This window comes from Eptesicus fuscus, chromosome 17 (assembly GCF_027574615.1).
Source record: "Eptesicus fuscus isolate TK198812 chromosome 17, DD_ASM_mEF_20220401, whole genome shotgun sequence".
Classification (NCBI taxonomy): Eukaryota; Metazoa; Chordata; class Mammalia; order Chiroptera; family Vespertilionidae; genus Eptesicus; species Eptesicus fuscus.
In genome coordinates this window covers 58497299-58518059 of record NC_072489.1, presented here as the reverse complement: position 1 = coordinate 58518059, position 20761 = coordinate 58497299, and the positions used below count along the sequence as shown (strand labels likewise).

The 20761-nt window shown below is 58.6% G+C and overlaps 1 protein-coding gene across 3 annotated transcripts in view; it reads left to right on the top strand.

The window, feature by feature from the left end:
* The window catches only part of PTPRE (protein tyrosine phosphatase receptor type E), a 67247-nt gene that overhangs the window by 37615 nt on the left and 8871 nt on the right, over positions 1-20761 (top strand). For 2 of the 3 annotated variants that reach the window (XM_054728677.1, XM_054728675.1), the window contains 11 exons: positions 1461-1597; positions 8703-8793; positions 9626-9702; positions 10499-10535; positions 10997-11094; positions 15745-15864; positions 17288-17451; positions 18149-18284; positions 18555-18704; positions 19008-19101; positions 19996-20072. In XM_054728677.1, the coding sequence (XP_054584652.1) occupies positions 1461-1597; positions 8703-8793; positions 9626-9702; positions 10499-10535; positions 10997-11094; positions 15745-15864; positions 17288-17451; positions 18149-18284; positions 18555-18704; positions 19008-19101; positions 19996-20072 (1181 nt within the window). The remainder of the gene's footprint in view (positions 1-1460; positions 1598-8702; positions 8794-9625; positions 9703-10498; positions 10536-10996; positions 11095-15744; positions 15865-17287; positions 17452-18148; positions 18285-18554; positions 18705-19007; positions 19102-19995; positions 20073-20761) is intronic. The other variant, XM_054728676.1, reaches the window with a different exon arrangement.

Genomic DNA, 20761 nt, shown 5'->3' with positions numbered 1-20761 from the left:
AGGAGGCTGTGGGAGGGGAGGAGGCTGGGGGGGGGAGGAGGCTGTGGGGGGGAGGAGGCTGTGGGGGGGAGGAGGCTGTGGGAGGGGAGGAGGCTGGGGGGGGGGGGGAGGCTGTGTGGGGGAGGAAGGTGTAGGGGGAGGAGGCCGTGGGGGGGAGGAGGCTGTGGGAGGGAGGAAGGTGTAGGGGGAGGAGGCCGTGGGAGGGAGGAGGCTGTGGGAGGGGGGAAGGTGTAGGGGGAGGAGGCTGTGGGGGGGGAGGAGGCTGTGGGAGGGGGGAAGGTGTGGGAGGCTGGCTCCTTCCGCAGCCTGGGCATCGGGAACAGCCCTGGGGCAGGCCGTGGCTGGGCGCAGAGCAGCTGCCCTGCAGGCAGGCGGGCAGGCAGGGACAGGCCCTGAGCAAGGGAGACAGCGAGGTTACCAGGGTGACCTTGTCTCACTCCGAATTGTGGGTGCCCTTCATCTGGGACCCCCTTGCCGCCCATCACCCTTCTCCTTGTCTTTCTTTTTTTTAAATATAATTTTATCGATCTCAGAGAGGAAGGGAGAGGGAGAGAATCACTGATCGGCTGCCGCCTGCACGCCCCACACTGGGGATCCAGCCAAAACCCAGGCCTGTGCCCCGACCGGGAGTCAAACTGAGACCGCCTGGTTCAGAGGTGGATGCTCAGCCACTGAGCCACACCAGCCGGGCAGCCCTGTCCTTTCCAATGCCCCTTGCCTCACCCACCACCTCCCTCCCAAAAAAATCAAAACCCACCCTCGCCAGTTTGGCTCAGTGGGTAGAGCGTCGGCCTGTGGACTGAAGGGTCCCAGGTTCGATTCCGGTCAAGGACACATGCCTGCGTTGTGGGCTCGATCCCCAGTAGGGGGCGTGCAGGAGGCAGCCGATCACTGAGTCTCTCTCATCATTGATGTTTCTCTCTCTCCCTCTCCCTTCCTCTCTGAGATCAATAACAATATATTATTTAAAAAAACACAAAACTTGGAGCTCTGGGGGTTTGACCCAGCAGGACTGTGTGTCGCCAACAGGATGGAGGCAGGGCGTAGCCTGCTGATTCCCAGTCTGTGCTGAGCTTGCTTCCAGAACCTGGGACCACCCTCCCCTCCTCCCGGCCTGGAGGCTGCCGGGGAGGCTGCCTGGAGCTTTCGTGGAAGGGGCGGGGGCTGGAGGGAAGGCGAGATGGCTGGGTGGGGCGGTGGGGCGCTGGGAAGGGAAGGCGTCTATGGTTTCTGAGAGCAGGTAATGGGGACCCCGTCCCTTAGAAGGGGTGCGGGTGTCCTGTTGGGCTCAGACCTCTGCCTTCAGCTGCTCAGGCCCGCTGGGCCCGGCCAGGAGGTCTGACAGGAGCGGGGCCCTCCAGCCGTGGCCGCTCCAGGCAGGCTGTCGGTCAGTCTGGTGGATGGCTCGCCCACCCACCCCGGGTCCTGCTGAGCGGCCCGTGTTTCCTTGGCTCCCACAGAGCAGCAGAGGGTGATGCTTCTCAGCCGGTCCCCGTCGGGGCCCAAGAAGTACTTCCCCATCCCGGTGGGCCGGCTGGAGGAGGAGATCCGGGCCCGCTCGGCCGACGACGGCAAGATGTTCCGCGAGGAGTTCCACGTGAGTGGAGGGCCCTCCGTCCGGCGCCGCGGGGCTGGTCAGGACTGGTCAGGACTGGGACGCTGTTAGGGTTACGGTTAACGTCCCGCAGGCCCGGAACTCCTGCCTCCATGAGGACACTGTCCCCCAAGACTGGCTGGGCCCCCCCTCCTTTTCAGTGCCCCCACTGACGCCCGTTCCTCATTTATGACACGAGACATAGAGGGAGGGGTGCGTGAGGTCTCCTTCTGGCCCAAACTCCGAAACCAAGTGCCAGAGACACTGTGGCCGCGAGGCCGTGGAGGACCAGGCCCGAGGCCACAGTATAACCAGTGTCTCCCAGTAAATGTGATTTTCTTAAAAAAGGAAGCCATGGACTCCGGGTGCCGGGCATCTAACAGTGGTGGGAACTGTGCCTCTGAGCCAGCACCACGGGTCAGTCAAACTCTGGGGACCACCTTGAGGGAGACCTCTGCCCCAACAGCTTTTTTTAAAAAAAATATTTTGTATTGATTTCAGAGAGGAAGGGAGAGGGAGAGAGAGAGAAACATCAATGATGAGAGAGAAGCATTGATCCACTGCCTCCTGCACTCCCCCCACCCCCACTGGGGACCAAGCCTGCAATCCAGGCCTGTGCCCTGACCGGGAATCGAACCGTTGACCTCCTGGTTCATAGATCTGTGCCCAACCACTGAGCCACGCTGGCCAGGCCCAGCAGCTCTTTGGTGTCTGTTGGAGTCCGTGTAACCTAAGGTTTTACTTGTTTCCTCCGGCGACTGCTTCCTGGGTGTAGTACCTCCATGAACTTAGCAATGACAGCAGCTGAGATGGATTTGACCAGCTGGTACGGTCCCCGTGGTAACAAACTGGTCCTACTAACTCTCCGCCAGAAATACAAGTACAGTAAGGACACCTCCCCTGGCGTTGTTAATTAAAAAATATATATATTTGTATTGATTTCAGAGAGGAAGAGAGAGGGAGAGAGAGAAACATCAATGATGAGAGAGGATCATTGATTGGCTGCCTCCTGCACACCCCACACTGGGGATCGAGCCCGCAACCTGGGCATGTGCCCTGACCTCCTGGTTCATAGGTTGATGCTCAACCACTGAGCCACGCTGGCTGGGTATTAAATTAGTATTTAGTGTCCTATGAATTGAGAACCAAATAGATAGCTGGCTAGATAGATAGATAGATAGATAGATAGGTAGGTAGGTAGATAGATAGATAGATAGATAGGTAGGTAGGTAGATAGATAGATAGATAGATAGATAGATAGGTAGGTAGGTAGGTAGATAGATAGATAGATGGTAGGTAGGTAGGTAGATAGATAGATAGATAGATAGATAGGTAGGTATGTAGGTAGATAGATAGATGGTAGGTAGGTAGGTAGATAGATAGATAGGTAGGTAGGTAGGTAGGTAGATAGATAGTAGGTAGGTAGGTAGATAGATAGATAGATGGTAGGTAGGTAGGTAGGTAGATAGATGGTAGGTAGGTAGGTAGGTAGATAGATAGATAGATAGATGGTAGGAAGGTGGGTAGGTAGGTAGGTAGGTAGATAGTAGGTAGGTAGATAGATGGTAGGTAGGTAGGTAGGTAGGTAGATAGATAGTAGGTAGGTAGGTAGGTAGGTAGATAGATAGATGGTAGGTAGGTAGGTAGGTAGATGGTAGGTAGGTAGGTAGATAGATAGATAGATGGTAGGAAGGTGGGTAGGTAGGTAGGTAGGTAGATAGATGGTAGGTAGGTAGGTAGGTAGATAGATGGTAGGTAGGTAGGTAGGTAGGTAGATAGATGGTAGGTAGGTAGGTAGATAGATGGTAGGTAGGTAGGTAGGTAGGTAGGTAGGTAGGTAGGTAGATGGTAGGTAGGTAGGTAGGTAGGTAGATGGTAGGTAGGTAGATGGTAGGTAGGTAGATGATAGGTAGGTAGGTAGGTAGGTAGATAGATGGTAGGTAGGTAGGTAGTTAGATAGATAGATGGTAGGTAGGTAGGTAGGTAGATAGTAGGTAGGTAGGTAGGTAGGTAGGTAGGTAGATAGGTAGGTAGGTAGGTAGGTAGGTAGGTAGGTAGGTAGGTAGGTAGGTAGATGGTAGGTAGGTAGGTAGGTAGGTAGATGGTAGGTAGGTAGGTAGGTAGGTAGGTAGATGGTAGGTAGGTAGGTAGGTAGGTAGATAGATAGGTAGGTAGGTAGGTAGGTAGGTAGATAGATGGTAGGTAGGTAGGTAGATGGTAGGTAGGTAGGTAGGTAGATAGATGGTAGGTAGGTAGGTAGGTAGGTAGATGGTAGGTAGGTAGATGGTAGGTAGGTAGGTAGGTAGGTAGATAGATGGTAGGTAGGTAGGTAGGTAGATAGATGGTAGGTAGGTAGGTAGGTAGGTAGATGGTAGGTAGGTAGGTAGGTAGGTAGGTAGGTAGGTAGATGGTAGGTAGGTAGGTAGGTAGATAGATAGATAGATGGTAGGTAGGTAGGTAGGTAAATAGATAGTAGGTAGGTAGGTAGGTAGTTAGATGGTAGGTAGGTAGGTAGATAGATGGTAGGTAGGTAGGTAGGTAGGTAGGTAGGTAGATGGTAGGTAGGTAGGTAGGTAGGTAGATGGTAGGTAGGTAGGTAGGTAGGTAGGTAGATGGTAGGTGGGTAGATGGTAGGTAGGTAGGTAGGTAGGTAGGTAGATAGATGGTAGGTAGATGGTAGGTAGGTAGGTAGATAGGTAGATGGTAGGTAGGTAGATGGTAGGTAGGTAGGTAGGTAGGTAGGTAGGTAGATGGTAGGTAGGTAGATGGTAGGTAGGTAGGTAGGTAGATAGATAGATGGTAGGTAGATGGTAGGTAGATGGTAGGTAGATAGATGGTAGGTAGGTAGGTAGGTAGGTAGATGGTAGGTAGGTAGGTAGGTAGGTAGATGGTATGTAGGTAGGTAGGTAGGTAGGTAGATGGTAGGTAGGTAGGTAGGTAGATAGATGGTAGGTAGGTAGGTAGGTAGGTAGGTAGATGGTAGGTAGGTAGGTAGGTAGGTAGATGGTAGGTAGGTAGGTAGGTAGGTAGATGGTAGGTAGGTAGGTAGGTAGGTAGGTAGGTAGGTAGGTAGATAGATGGTAGGTAGATAGATGGTAGGTAGGTAGGTAGGTAGGTAGGTAGATAGGTAGGTAGGTAGGTAGGTAGGTAGATGGTAGGTAGGTAGATGGTAGGTAGGTAGGTAGGTAGATGGTAGGTAGGTAGATGGTAGGTAGATAGTAGGTAGATGGTAGGTAGATGGTAGGTAGGTAGGTAGGTAGGTAGTTGGTAGGTAGGTAGGTAGGTAGGTAGATGGTAGGTAGGTAGGTAGGTAGGTAGATGGTAGGTAGGTAGATGGTAGGTAGGTAGGTAGATAGATAGATAGATGGTAGGTAGGTAGGTAGATAGATGGTAGGTAGGTAGGTAGGTAGGTAGGTAGATGGTAGGTAGGTAGGTAGGTAGGTAGGTAGATGGTAGGTAGGTAGATGGTAGGTAGGTAGGTAGGTAGATAGATAGATGGTAGGTAGGTAGGTAGGTAGATGGTAGGTAGGTAGGTAGGTAGGTAGGTAGATAGGTAGGTAGGTAGGTAGTAGGTAGGTAGGTAGGTAGATGGTAGGTAGGTAGATGGTAGGTAGGTAGGTAGGTAGGTGAATGTAGAGGTGGGCAGGGAGAGAGACACTGGCGAGTGTTGGGTTTTGCTCTTCAGTGTTTATCCCTTGAGTTTTATGTTCTGCATCTTCCACGTGTACGTGGCCACGGGCGGCGTGTTGAGTGGGAAACAGGATGGGTTCCCCGCAGGACGGCTGCCTGTCGGGCCCTGCCTGTCGGGCCCTGGCACATCAGTCAGTGTCCGGGACGCCAGCTCCATCCGGGGTGGGGGGTGCGCAGGGGGCCTGGGTGACAGGGGCTGGGTGCGCAGTGGAGCGTGCGCAGCGGAGGTTGTGCAATTGTTACCTCGAAAGATGACGTGACTCCCACTGCAGACTCGCGCCTGTCCGCACAGAAGCCACGTGGGGCGCGGGAAGGTGATGACACATCTCACTGCACTTTCTCTATGTTTTAGCCCAGTTCTCGTCTGCACTTAGCTCGCTTCCTTTTCGGTGTTTCCCTGTGTCCCCTTTCTGGAGAAATTGGGTCAGATTGGAAAATAGCTCCAAGCAGTATTGTTTTGCAAGCGCTCCCACAGATAAGAGAAGTTACTTCTGCATTCTCAAAACACCCCTCCGGTTCCGAGTGACCAGGCTTTTCCCTCCCTTCCTGTCCGGCCCTGGCTCTGCGTGTCTCCCCGTCGAGACTGGTGACTGGTGACTGGTGTGGGGCTCTGAGTCAGGACCCACAGGCCCTGCCCCCACCTCAGGTCCGTGCCACTGCGGAGCAGGGACCGGAATCGAGGTCAGGCAGGCAGGCGAGGCCCTGGCCCCAGGCGCAGAAGTGGAGGAGCCACCAAAACAAAAGCCCTGTCCTGGGGAAAAGTAACATTTTAATGCAACATTTACAAATAGCACAGTGACCGCCAGCAACCCAGGCAGAACTTGTAAGCAACAACGGGGTTGCTGGGGCCAATGTTCCCTGCCGCTCCAGGCTCCGGGGGGCTTGTCCCCACACCTCACTGGGCGGGTCCTGACTTAAAAGTTTCATTATTTTATTTACTTATTTATTTTTGGTCATTATGGATTCTTGGCATTTATTTTGATTTTTTAAACATGGCGTTTGCATATTACTTTGTTTTGAATCTTGAGGCTCGGGGGTGCCCCTTTCCATTGTGCACCCACGACAGATGCCTCACTCTCTCTCCTGGACCCCGCCCCGCCCTGCCATCCGCAGCCTCCCCAGGGGGGTCCCTCCGTCCAGCGAAGGGCAGGTAGGCAGAGGGCAGAGGGCAGAGGGGAGAGCGCTGGGCTTGAGCCTAGCGGCGTGGAACCGGGTCCTGGCTCAGGGGAACCCCGGCCAGGCTGTGTGACCCCAAGGTGCTCTCCTCTCCAGTGAGGGATGGCCGTGCCCTCAGCCCGTCCGGCCTCATCCCTCTGCTAAGAGCAGCGGGGCCACCGGGACCAGCCACTCTGGGCTCTGCCCCGCTTCCCCCTCCTTTCTCGTCCGCTGCCCTGAGCTTCTCTCCCAAACACTGTGAAAGGGAGACCGTTGGTCTCCGAGGAGGGGGTCCCCAGGAGTTTGGGCACTTGAGTATTGCTGAGCTGAGCTTGCTGAGGATAAAAGGGGGAGGGGGGCGCTGGGACCAGGTCAGTGGGCTGACGGTCTGCCTCCGACCAGCCTGGAGGCAATCTCTGCCTCAGTTTCCTCGCCTGGGAAATGAGGGCACCCCCTGCCCCCATGAGGTTTTCGTAAGTAACCTGCAAAGAGTGAGGCGTGCCCAGCTGGGCCCCGTGTGCACACGCGGCGTCTGGAGGAGTCTTCCGCCCGCAGCCCCTGCCCCGCCCCAGGAGAACGCTGTCCTAGCCACGTCCTGCAGGTGCGTGCCCCCCGGGCCAGGAAGCCCAGCGCCTCTGCCCGGCAGGCGCTGTAGGAGGCACAGGGAGGTGCCCGGAGAGGTCCCGGCACAGGACACACACACACACACACACACACACACACACACACACACACGCCTGCACCGTCGCCTGGGCTCGCTGCCTGCCCGCACCTGCTCCTTGTCTGTTCCTCAGCTCGCTGGCACCTGCCCAGCCCTGTGAGCACGCGCTGGCTCATGCGCACATTCACGGAAATGAAATCTCACCGCAGACAAACAGACAAACCCTCTTCTGCCGCTTACACAACCGGACAGGGAATCACAAGGTGTGACTGAGCCAGCGCTACGTGCGCGGCTCACGCCTGGCGCTGCGGGCTGACCCGGCTCCGGCACAGCCCCCACTGCTCCCGGTTCCCCTGAGCTACCCGAGCCGATAGCCGCTGGCGAGGGGAGGCCCGGGCGGGTTGGGGGCAGGCAGAGTGCGGGGCAGCTCAGTGCGGGCGGGCGGCTGGGCGGGCGGCCGGTCCCTCCCCAGCTGGAACCGGGCTGGGTGGTAGGTGCCGGAGCACTTAGTTCCTCTCGCCCCAGCGCCGCTCTGTGCCGCCCACGGAGCTGTATCGGCACCCTGTCTCCATCCTGCCACCCAGGCCCCTCCTGCCACCCCACCCACCCCTGCAGCCGCCTCGCCTTCCGAGGAAGGCGGAGGCTTCTCGGGGCTTTTCCCTTCTTTTGAATTTACTGTTTAACAGACATTTTAGAGAGGTTTGGGTTTACAGAAACATTGGCCAGGAAGTGGCAGGTGCTGGATCACAGTTCCCAACGCCGAACCCATTGCTTTAGCGCTACATTGTTACAATTGTCCAGCCAATAGTGACTTGTTACAATTGATGAGCCAATAGTGACTTGTTACAATCGATGAGCCAATAGTGACTTGTTACAATTGATGAGCCAGTAGTGACTTGTTACAATTGATGAGCCAATAGTGACTTGTTACAATTGATGAGCCAATAGTGACTTGTTACAATCGATGAGCCAATAGTGACTTGTTACAATTGATGAGCCAGTAGTGACTTGTTACAATTGCCCAGCCAATAGTGACTTGTTACAATTGATGAGCCAATAGTGACTTGTTACAATTGATAAAGCAATAGTGACTTGTTACAATTGCCCAGCCAATAGTGACTTGTTACAATTGCCCAGCCAATAGTGACTTGTTACAATTGATGAGCCAATAGTGACTTGTTACAATTGATAAAGCAATAGTGACTTGTTACAATGGATGAGCCAATAGTGACTTGTTACAATTGCCCAGCCAATAGTGACTTGTTACAATTGCCCAGCCAATAGTGACTTGTTACAATTGATGAGCCAATAGTGACTTGTTACAATTGATGAGCCAATAGTGACTTGTTACAATTGCCCAGCCAATAGTGACTTGTTACAATTGCCCAGCCAATAGTGACTTGTTACAATTGCCCAGCCAATAGTGACTTGTTACAATTGATGAGCCAATGGTGACTTGTTACAATTGCCCAGCCAATAGTGACTTGCTACAATGGATGAGGTGACGGGCAGTGGTTGGACCAGAGACCTGTCTCCCAGGGAGGCTGACAGAACTCGGTGCTAGGATTGGTCACATTTAGTGTTTCCTTTGTTTTCTTCCAGTCGTTGCCGTCGGGACACACGCAGGGAACTTTCGAGCAGGCCAATAAAGAAGAAAACAGAGACAAGAACAGATACCCCAACATCCTTCCCAGTAAGACGTCACTGTTTCTGCGTGGCCGGCGGCCTTTTGACTAAACTCCGAGTTCCCTTGCAGCTCCGGGTGACGGTGCGTGTCACTCCGAGTGACGTGACGAGCCCGGTGCTGGGGGATCAGAGCCCGGGTCGGCGCAGCTGCTGGGAGCTCGCACCCGGCCCCCGGGCCCCGGTGTGCCGCACGGGCACAGGCAGCCTGCGTCGGCGACGGTCTGGCTGCTGGGCCTGTGCTTAATGAGGCCTGGGCGGCCCAGGGGCCAGGAGGGGGCCGCCGCACTGGCGGGCAGGGCCCCTCCTGCGGGATCAGATCCTGAGCCCCAGCCAAGGCGGCTGGTGGGAGGACTCTGCAGGGTCTGAGACTGTAGCTGGGAGGACTCTGTGGGGTCTGAGACTGTAGCTGGGAGGACTCTGTGGGGTCTGAGACTGTAGCTGGGAGGACTCTGCAGGGTCTGAGACTGTAGCTGGGAGGACTCTGTGGGGTCTGAGACTGTAGCTGGGAGGACTCTGCGGGGTCTGATACTGTAGCTGGGAGGACTCTGTGGGGTCTGATACTATAGCTGGGAGGACTCTGCGGGGTCTGATACTGTAGCTGGGAGGACTCTGCGGGGTCTGAGACTGTAGCTGGGAGGACTCTGTGGGGTCTGAGACTGTAGCTGGGAGGACTCTGCGGGGTCTGATACTGTAGCTGGGAGGACTCTGCGGGGTCTGATACTGTAGCTGGGAGGACTCTGCGGGGTCTGAGACTGTAGCTGGGAGGACTGCGGGGTCTGATACGGTAGATGGCAGACGTGATTTCCTTCTGATATCATGGTGTGTGTTTTTTAAAACAGATGATCATTCCAGGGTGATTTTGAGCCAAGTGGATGGAACCCCCTGTTCGGACTACATTAATGCTTCATACATAGATGTAAGTCCTCCGTGTTCCTGTCCCGGGCCCAGCATGACCACCTGGGGCTCTGAGTCATGACCCCCATGCTTTCTTCTGGGTCCGGGAACGTCAACTGTCACAACGTGGGCAGTGTGGCCACAGCGCGGAGGGCATGGGAGCATCCACACCTTTTGAATTAGTATCTGCGCTCGTTTTCAAGAAACATAGGTACCGCCCTGGCCGGTTTGGTCAGTGGGTAGAGTGCCGGCCTGCAGACCAAAGGGTTCCGGGTTTGATTCAGGTCAAGGGCACGAACCTTGGTTGCAGGCTCCTCTCTGGCCTGGGGCCTGGTCAGGGCTCGTGCAGGAGGCAACCAATTGATATGTTTCTCCCACATCAACGTTTCTCTCTGTCTTTCCCTCTCTCGTCCACTCTCTCTAAAATCAATGGAAAGATACCCTCGGGTGAGGATTAACAAAAAGAAAAAGAAAAAAAGAAACATAGGTACCAAGGATGTTCATTAAGGCTTTGTTTATATAACTGATAAAATAGAGCAGGAGGGACCGGTTAAATAAATGATGGTAAAGCCACACACAATGGATTATTACGGATCCATCTTAATTGAACCTTAAAAGATCATTTAATATAAGTTATAAAATTATCATAAGACTACAATATAAGAGAATTTATCTGTATAAACCAATTTTATATATATATATATATATCTGTGTCTACCCATGTGTGTGTCTCGAAAGGTATTCCCAGAAAATAAAGACTAGAGAGGGACATACAAAGATAATTTTGAGATATTATAACTCTGTTTTTCTATTTCTAGGGTTACAAGGAGAAGAATAAATTCATAGCAGCTCAAGGTAAGCTTGTTATTGTTACTCTCTCATCACACACACACACACACACACACACACACACACACACTCACACTCACACTCTCACACCACATCCACGTGCGATATTGAGACTAAAACACTGAGTGGCCACAAACCACTTGGACCCGTAGCTGCAGACCAGCTCCCATTCTGATAGGTTCCTGCCTGTGACTGTCACCTGCTCGGGGGCCAGGGATTCAGCCCCCCGAGGAGTTCCCAGCTCCAGCGGGGAGCGGCGAGTGTGGCGGGATGGAAGGGGCAGGCTGGGACCTGCTGGTCCCTCCAGCCCAGCGTTCTGGAATTCTGTAGGGTGTGAACTGGATCGACCCGCCCTTTTGTGCCTCAGAGAATCGGGGGAGCAGCCGCCCAGGGCCCAGGCGGTGCCTGGGGCGGGGGCCCACGGGACTTCTCTCTTGCCTGACTTTGGGGTCCTCCTCCACGTGCAGGCCCGAAGCAGGAGACGGTGAATGACTTCTGGAGGATGATCTGGGAGCAGAAGTCGGCGACCATCGTCATGCTGACGAACCTGAAAGAAAGGAAAGAGGTGAGCCCGCCCGCTGACAGGGAAGCACTTTCTTTTCGCTGCTGTTGGCGGGGGCGGGGGTGGGGTGTACCACTTCCTCTTCCTGTTCGCTCCCCTCTCACTGCACAAGAAAATTAAAAAGCGCCCCCTGGCTCACAGCATCTCTATCTTGAAATAAATACTCGATGTTCCAAGTAGCTGTGGATGGGGAAATGGGCAGACCCGTAGAGAATCCTCCTGGGTGCCTTTGACCCAAACTGATGACCGTTGTTGCCAGGAAGCGAAATCTCCAGGACTGAGAAAATGCTCCCGAGAAGGGCTGCTTCCAGCTTGTTTTGTACGTTAGTCCGAGGAGGAGGCTTAGGAGGGGCCCATGGAATCCACTGGTGGTGGATTAAGGGCGCGGGAGAGAGCATCGCGGGAAACCTCTGGGGTTAAATAAGAGACACACACGTCTTTTACATTGCTGGGTATAGGAGAGTCCATAGCCCGGCCGGCATGGCTCAGTGGTTGAGCATTGACCTATGAACCAGGAGGTCACGGTTCGATTGCTGGTCGGGACACATGCCCGGGTTGTGGGCTAGATCCCCGGTGGGGGACGTGCAAGAGGCAGCTGATGGATGATTCTCATCATTGATGTTTCGATCTCTCCCTCTCCCTTTGTCTCTCTGAAGTAATGATGATGATGATGATGATGATGATGATGATGATGATGAACATTTGCAGCACATAGAGATGGTATTCAGGGGACCAGATAACCATGAGGGGTTCCGTGCTCTCGGCTCTGGTGGGAGATTGTGCCCGGGGGTCTGGGAAAGGGATCGCTCGGCCTCCCAAAGGTTTGTTACATTAGATGCAAAGAGACAATGATAGGCTCAGCCAAGGGCAAACGCTGACCTCTGTCCAGGAAGCTACCTGCTGGGATGTGACTCCCACCAGGGCCCGCTTTAGTTGGGAGTTTCATGCCGGTCCTACCTGGTCACTTCCCGAGTTTGTAGGGTCCTGCAGGCTGGCCTCCCGAGCTGGGCGGGTTAGTCTGTGGCCCTTCTCCCTCCACGGGGCTCGCTGTTCTCCACGACGATGCCAGGATGTAAGGGTTTTCTCTTTTCCGCCAGGGTCCTCCCGGCTGGCGGGCAGCTCTCGCTCCATGATGGGGGCAGTGGGTTTTAGTACTTTGATTTTTATTATGTTGAGCATGTCATGTGTGGGCCTCACACTGTAAGCAAAAGTGACTTCCTGCTTATTAGCCAGACTAGAGAAATGCATTTGAAAATCAAGATATATATTGTATATATATAAAAAATACATATGTATAAAATATCACCTAAGGATATTTTTCCATTGATTTTTAGAGAGACTGGAAGGGAGAGGGAGAGACAGAGAGAAACATCGATGTGAGCCAAACTGGCTAGGGCAAGCTATAGTGAATGAAAGCTGAGTTATCCTTCTAATATATGGAATTGGCTGTTTCTAATTCAAGAAGGAACGTGCATTGTAAGAACTCAAAGCCACTTTAAAGAGTTAAGCTAAATGAGCCCTAGCCAGTTTGGCTCAGTGGATAGAGCATCGGTCTGCAGACTGAGGAGTCCCAGGTTCAGTTCTAGTCACGGGCACAGACCTCGCTTGCAGGCTCAGTCCCTGCCCTGCTGGGTGCGTGTGGGAAGCAACCAATCGGTACGTCTCTCTCTCACGTTGATATTTCTCTGTGTGTCTCCCGCTCCCTTCCACTCTCTCTAAATATCAGTGGGAAAATATCCTCAGGTGAGGGTTAACCAAATAATAATAATAATAATAATAATAATAATAATAATTAATTTAAACAGATTCCTTTCCTATGTGTGGCAATGCCATCTCTCATCTCCTGGCCCGGCTCCGCCCAGTGCAGGGTTGTGTGCAGGGACCCGGCTGCAAATCAGCCTCCTGCACCTTATTCCGCCCCGAGGGCTGGCGCCACAGAAAGAAACAAACGCAGCCGGGCAGGAGGGGCACACAGAGTGATGGAGCGTGAAGGGGACGGTGGTGCCCGGAGGCCTGAGCCACGTGGCGGAGGGCCGGGCCGGGCGGGGCCTGTACATCCCGCAGACCCGGGGCAGGAATGCGGGGCGAGCTTCGTGGCTCCCAGCCTGCTTCAGCCAGCTGGGCGGGGGTGGGGGGTGGGGGGGGGCGCAGACCCTGTGGGGCAGCCAGAACCCCCGCTGATTAGTTCCTGGCAGAAAGTGGGGGGTGGGGGTGCGGTGTGGGGTGGAGCAGCCCCTGGGGTCGAGGCCAGGACACCAGCACAGCTCACCTGGGGGATGGTGCTGGTGCCGGAGGGAATTTTACCAACTCCAGCCAGAGAGGACGCGCTTGTGAAACCAGGAGCAACCTCCCGCCCCCCACCCCCCAGTGGCCACTCCGCCCCGGGCCCCCCAGTGGCCACACCAGGCAGGGCGGCTAGAAATGCATCGAGGAGCCGGGCTTGGGGCAAGAGGGCCGAGGGCCGAGGGTCAGCGGGGGCTTGTCTTGAAGGAAGTGAGCTCACTTCCAGAATGGAGGCAGCATTGGGAGCTGGAGGGAGACTGGTAGGAGGTGGGGAAACTTTCTAGCACATTCTAGCCTGCGGGCTGCGGCAAAGGTGGCGGAAGCAGTGGGAAGGAAGGCCCAGATCCAGGCCTGGCCCCAGGAGCTAATCTCTGCTCTGCCTTTCCTCCTTCACTTCACTCCCTGGCTTGGGACAAGGAGCCCAGGCAGCTTGGCTAAGGCCCGGCGCCGGGGAGGGGGGTGGGGGGGAGGGCTGCCCTTTGCGATGGCCCTCAGCTGCGGTGGGGGTGGGAGGCCAGGGACAGGCAGGGCCGGCCCAGTCATTGCAGCCGGGCCCTGTCCCTGAGCCACGGGAGATAGCCTCCGGCCATGATTTCCGGTCGGGGTGGGGGGTGTTTTAGCAGGAGTGGGGACAGGGCTGGGCAGGGCCACCCTTCTCTGTGTGAGTCCTGGAGTGACTGCAGGAGGCTGGACTCCCAGGGACACTTAGCTGCCTCCCCTGCCCCCCACCCCCTCTGAGCAGAGGCTGTGGCGGGACTCCCCTGGGACCAGCTGGCTGGGGGCGGGGCTGGTTTACAAACAGGAAACACTGAGACCAGAAGCTGGGCGGGGGGGGGATCCTGAGAGCAGCCCCCACCGCCCCGCAGGCGGCCTGAGCCGGCCCCTCGGCTGTGTCACTCTGAGCCGCCTCCGGGGTCTCTCCGTGTCTGTGGCTCGGACAGGCCTGCCCGGGTGTCCGCGTCCCCCGTTGCCCATGAACTCATTTCTCAACCGAGTTCCCTTTTTCTCACGGCTCCCACTTCTGCTGAGGCCCCCTCCCACCCCGGCCCAGGGTTGTGAAACAGCTGCTGTCACCTCCTGAGCTGCCCTGGAGGGAGGGAGGGACGGCTTCGGGTGGCTTAGGAGGCCTGCACCTCACAGGAGCCTGGGGGGCAGGCACCCCCCAAGGGCCCAGGGACGGCCTTTCCCGGCGAGAAGCTCGGGCGGGGCCCAGGGGCCCAGGAGGCTGAGCCGGGCCCAAACCAGGGCCTTGGGGGGCTTGCTTCTCCGGGCCGCTTCGGGGACACCCCGGGCCGGATGTGGGAGGGACGTGGTCCCGTGGGTGTCATAACACAGACCCGGGCTCTGGTAAACAGCAGGGCGCCTCCGAGAGGTGATTAATCCTCATGGGACTCCCGCCGCGCCACCCCGGGCCGTTTCCGGGACCGGCTGTCCCGTGTTCAGGAGGCTGTGCCTGCAGAGATGGTGCTGATGGGCCTGCACCCCTCGGGGGTCCTGCTCAGGGCTGGCCGCTGTGGGTGCCGGGGCCCCGGGCTGCCTCCTCCGGGGCTGTGTGGGCCCTTTGTAGTGGGGAGGGGGAGGGACGGACTCGGCCTCTTAGCCACGTGGCCATGCCCGGGGTGCCCATCAGCCCTGTCCTCAGAGGAACGGGCATCAAGTGGCCACAGCCTCGCCCCTCGGCTGCAAGCCACACGCGTCCTCAGCCGGCGGAGCTGGGCAGGGCCACGCGCCCCACACGGGAGGTGTTTGGGGGCACAGTCCCAGGGGTTGGGTGCGGGCCTGAGGCCTGGGGGCCCCCGGTGTCAGGTTCCCGGCCCTGCAGGGCGCAGGCTCAGCAAGAGGGGTCAGTGAACCGTGGCCCGGTGACCGGGTGAATGCGTCCGGGCATGGGCGTCAGCTAGGCCGTTACAGGCCGGGGGCTGCTCTGAGCAGCTGCGTGGCCTCAGTTTCCCCGTTTATAAGCAGACACTTCCCCGTGTTCTTGTTTAAAATTTTACTTACTGATTTGAGAGCGAGAGAGAGAGACGTTTGTTGTTTCCCTTGCTTATGCATTCATTGATTGCTTGTGTGTGCCCTGACCCCGGGTCAAACGCACAGCCTTGGGTTTTCAGGACGGCGTTCCAACCCACTGAGCCACCCAGCCAGGGCCTGCCCTGCTCTTTCCCGCTGCAGGCAGCTGCCAGTCTATCTCCAAGGCTGGGGGAGGGGCTGGACGGGGAGGAGAGACGCATGCCCAGTACAGTGTGGTGACATGGAAGGTCCTTGCCGGTCAGCCACACCTGGGAGCAGGGCATGGGCCAGCGTGGGCGTGGCCACGGCCCCGCCAGGATTGGAGGTGTTTGAGGCCCGTGTGCTGTCCGCCCCCCGCAGGAGAAGTGCTTTCAGTACTGGCCGGACCAGGGCTGCTGGACCTACGGACACATCCGCGTGTGCGTGGAGGACTGCGTGGTGCTGGTGGACTACACCGTCCGCAAGTTCTGCATCCAGTCGGTAAGCGGGGCGCTGACGGCCGGGCAGGGGGCTGTCCAAGCGGGGGTGTCAGAGCACACGGGCCTGTGATTCATGGTAGACAGAGCTTCACCCACCGGGCTCTGTCCCCGCCCCCAGCCCTGACCCCGCCCCCAGCTCTGTCCCCGCCCCCAGCTCCGCCCCCGCCCCCAGCTCCGCCCCCGCCCCCAGCCCTGACCCCGCCCCCAGCTCTGACCCCGCCCCCAGCTCTGCACACACACTCAGCTCTGCCCCGCCCCCAGCTCTGCCCCTGCCCACACCCTCAGCTCGGCCCCGCCCCCCAGCTCTGCCCCCGCCCCCAGCACTTCCCCGCCCCCAGCTCTGGCACCGCCCTCAGCTCTGTCCCCGCCCCCAGCTCGGCCCCGGCCCCCAGCTTTGTCCCCGCCCCCAGCTCTATCCCCGCCCCCAGCTCCGCCCCCGCCCCCGCCCCCAGCTCTGCCTCCACCCCCCAGCTCTGGCCCCGCCCCCAACTCTGCCCCACCCCAGCTATGGCCCCGCCCCCAGCTATGGCCCCGCCCCCAGCTCGGCCTCCCATTCACTAGCATTGCAGTGGCGCTTGCTGAGTGGGTCTGAGGCCCGAGGACTTGCCAGGTGGGGACAGGATAGGGGGGACAGGACAGGGACAGATGGGGGTCAGCGGGCTGAGATGAGAGTCCACAGCGGAGGGCCAAGGACCAGGACCACTTAGTGCTGGGCGCTCCCGGCTCCCAGGGCCGCTCCGGGCGGAGGAAGTGAGTCCGGCGGAGGCGGGTGCGTGGGGATTCCCTTGGTAACAGTGCCTTTCACTCACTGGGACCCGCAGCGGGAGTTTCTAACGTTTCAGAATTACAGCTGGAACTTCCTCATTAGCCTCCACACTTAGTCCCTACGAGCTGTCCCCTGACAGGTTTACGGCGTCTCAGCAGAGACGCCTGTGTGTGTCAGGGCAGATGAAACAGTCAGAGCCGTGAGCACAGGCCGGGTACCAGGAATGGACGGTGGGTGGGTGGTGCACACACTTAGGTCACAGCATAGACGTCTGAGCTTCTAGGAGCCACAGCACAGAAAGGGAAGGTGGGCTTTGTCCCCTTACACCCCTCCCAGACACACACACACAGATACACACACACCCAGACACACTCACTACATATACACAGATACACGTGCACACACACTGTGGTCCGGGCAAGCTCCTAGGCCCTGGGTAACAGCATCCGTGGGAGAGGCTGAGCAGCGGGGCGCCTCCTCCCAGGCCCACAGCATCATTGTCTCCCCAGAAGGCCCTGGGGAGCGGAGGGCTGCGCTGTGGGCACTTACCCAGGCCCCAGGCAGAGGGCGCCCCCTGCTGGCCTCGGGGTCCCTGAGTCCTGGACCAACTCCAGGGGTGGGGGGTGGCTGTCCCACACACGTCCCCCTGTCCCCACAGCAGCTCCCCGATGGCTGCAGGGCCCCCCGGCTCCTGTGCCAACTGCACTTCACCAGCTGGCCCGACTTCGGGGTGCCCTTCACCCCCATCGGGATGCTCAAGTTCCTGAAGAAGGTGAAGACGCTCAACCCCGCGCACGCGGGGCCCATCGTGGTGCACTGCAGGTGCGTCGGGACCCGGGGCGGCTCGTGGGGGGACTCAGCCAGCGAGCACCGGTATGGGGGGGCACAGGGCCTGGCGGGCGGTGTGAATACCAGCACAGTCACAGGGCAGCAGCCCAGGGACCCCCACCCCGTGCATCCCGTGGTAGCACAGCCCTGACTCCCGTGGCACGTGAGGGGGACCCCATCTACCACTCATCTACCACAGACAAGCCGAGAGGCCAGCGTTGATAGTGGGAGTGGGGATGGATGGAGCCCGCAACCCGGGCTCTGACTGGGAATCGAACCGTGACTGGGAATCGAACCGTGACCTCCTGGTTCATAGGTCGAGGCTCAGCCACTGAGCCTCGCCGGCCGGGCATGGTGTTACAGTTTTTAAAAAGCCAGTTACACCAGGTGTGACGAGAAGACAGCACTTGGTGACAGGAAAATGTATCTGAACAGCCTCCGGCAGGCCGCCCACAGCAGCTCTTTCTGATAAGCCTGTGGAGTTTCTAGATGATTTTTACTAGGGTTACGGCGCCCTCTGGTGGCCCCGCCATAGACTTGCTCTTCTGTGACCCAAAGAGGCTGGGTGAAGGGATGAGGGGCCAGCCTCCCCAGGAAGGGCGGCGGGAAGGGCGGGCGTGTCCCTCTGAGGCCCTGTCGTTTGCTTGGGGGGGTGTGGCTCACGGTGCGGCATCTCCCTCTGTCCCCGCAGCGCGGGCGTGGGCCGGACGGGCACCTTCATCGTCATCGATGCCATGATGGACATGATGTACGCGGAGCAGAAGGTGGACGTCTTCGAGTTCGTGGCGAGAATCCGCAATCAGCGCCCTCAGATGGTGCAGACAGACGTGAGTCCCGCCTGCCCCGGCCCCGCCCTCTCCCCTCTCCCCTGCCCCAGATCCGGGTCTGAGCTCTACAAAGCCACCCAGCCACCTCTACAGCCCCGTAGGGGCGTGGGGGACCGTGCGCAGTAATGGGATCTTTACTCAAGGCCATAAGTGTCACTCTCAACAGCCATTAACCGCACTTGTGTCCAACCTCCTCCCGTGCCCGGAGCGGCTGCGCCCCTCGCTGGGGCGGGGCTGCGGGACTCCAGGCCGTGCCCGTTGCGTCCGCAGGTGCAGTACACGTTCATCTACCAGGCCCTGCTGGAGTTCTACCTCTACGGCGACACCGAGCTGGACGTGGCCTCCCTGGAGAAGCACCTGCAGACGCTGCAGGGCACCGCCACGCACTTCGACAAGATCGGGCTGGAGGAGGAGTTCAGGGTGAGCGCCCGGCTCCAAGGAGGGGGCGGCGTACAGGAAGCTGCCTCCCCGATGACCCCAGAGACGGCGAGGGGGGAGGGGAGGGAGGGCTGGCCCTCCGTGACTCCCTGGGAGGACGGATGGGGGGCTCTCGGAGCGGGGCAGCGGCCGGGGGTGGCGGGCAGGGAGAGTGTCCCGCATACATTAACTGCCCGAGGCCCCGAGGGGTCTGGAGATGGAGGGGGGCCCTGGTGCCCAGGGTCAGGAAGCTGAGGTGGGCCAGGAGCGTGCGTGTGTAACCGTGGCTGGGTCCTTTGACGGCAGAAACTGACGAATGTCCGGATCATGAAGGAGAACATGCGGACAGGCAACCTGCCGGCAAACATGAAGAAGGCCCGGGTCATCCAGATCATCCCGTGTACGCAGCCGGCTCCCCGGGGCGCGGTGGGCGGGGGGGGGCGGGGCGGGCGGTCCCTGAGGCTTCAGGCCCCGAGGGCTCACGACCACCCACCTCTGTCACCCAGGGCCCAGGGCAAGGCCCCCTCTGGGCCCCGGGCTCCCCCGCCCCCACCAGGAGAGAACGCCCACTGACAGGCCAGTGTGTTGGGGGTTGGGGGGCAGACGTGGGTGCAGAGCTGGGGCGGCGGCGGGGCTGGGGGGGGGACTTCCCAGCAGCGGAGGAGCATGACTCAGCGCCTCCCGGTTCTGCATTCCATGAGTCTCCCCGCAGCCTGGGCGAGGCCGGGCACCCCATTCCCCAGAGCAGGAGCGCTGGCCCCCCAGGCCAGGCAGCAGACCTGAGGAGCTCAGCGGAGACCTTCCCGGAAAAGGGCCAGGCGTTGGCCTGCCGGGTCTTGGGTGAGGGCGGGCCGAGGAACGGGCCTCCGTGATCGGAGGGACCTGGAGGCCGGGCCGCCTGGAGCAGAGGGAGTGTCCTTCAGACCCCTCCCGGAGGACCCGCTGCCGGGCACCGGCAAGGCGCAGGCAGACTCGCTGGGGCCACACTGCACAGGGAGTGCGTGGCGGCTGTCCGGGCTCCTTTCCCGGCCTCAGACGCCGGCTCCTCTGGGCTGCCCCCGCCCACACCCCTTTCGCCCCTAAGATGCAGTGCTTGTCACACTCCTATGTTGACAGGGATGGTCTCAGTTCATGACAAACGAAACCCGTCGCTGGGTTCCTTTCCTGACGGCACCCCCTCCCGGGCCGTTCATCCGCCTGTTCTATAAGGTCAACCCCCCGAGGGCCGGCCTTGCTGTGGGGGCTGGAGGGCGGGCGGGACGGGTCCCCTCACCAGAGGACTTGCCGCCTGCAGATGACTTCAACCGCGTGATCCTGTCCATGAAGCGGGGCCAGGAGCACACGGACTACATCAACGCGTCCTTCATCGACGTGAGTGCGGCCCTGGCTGTGCTGTGGGGGGAGACCCCTCTCAGTCCCAAGAGGAGTCGCCGTCACCATCGGAAGGCTGGGCCTGCCCCCCCCAAATCCAAGCCTCTCATGGGAATTCCTCGTTAGAAAAAATGAATGATGAGCGCAAGGAAGAGAGGCGATGGCCACGCGGCCCCATCGATTGTTCCGCCGTCAATGTGAACCGGTTTTCCTTTCCCGCCTCTGTCCCCGCCGGCTGTCCTGGTGCCTCCGGGCTCTCTCCTGCCGTTTCTAGGACACGTTCGCGCGGGACAGTGCTGGGCGGGAAGCTCGGGCCCGGTCTGGCTAGGACAGTGGTCGGCAAACCGCGGCTCGCGAGCCACATGCGGCTCTTTGGCCCCTTGAGTGTTCTAACGCCACTTCTGCAAAACAGACTCGCCCAGGCCGAAAACCGACTTCCGCGCAGGGGCCACGAAGTGTCAGTCGCACTGTACGTGCGCGCCCGCACGTGGTGTTTTGTGGGAGAGCCACACTCAAGGGGCCAAAGAGCCGCATGTGGCTCGCGAGCCGCAGTTTGCCGACCTCGGGGCTAGGATGTCTGCTGGCAGAAGGGAAAACTGTGCCAAAGGCCCCGGGGCCCCGAGGGAGGAACCGGGATGTGAGCCACTTCCTCTGACTCTGCCCCCGGGCTCTTTGCACAACCGCGGTGC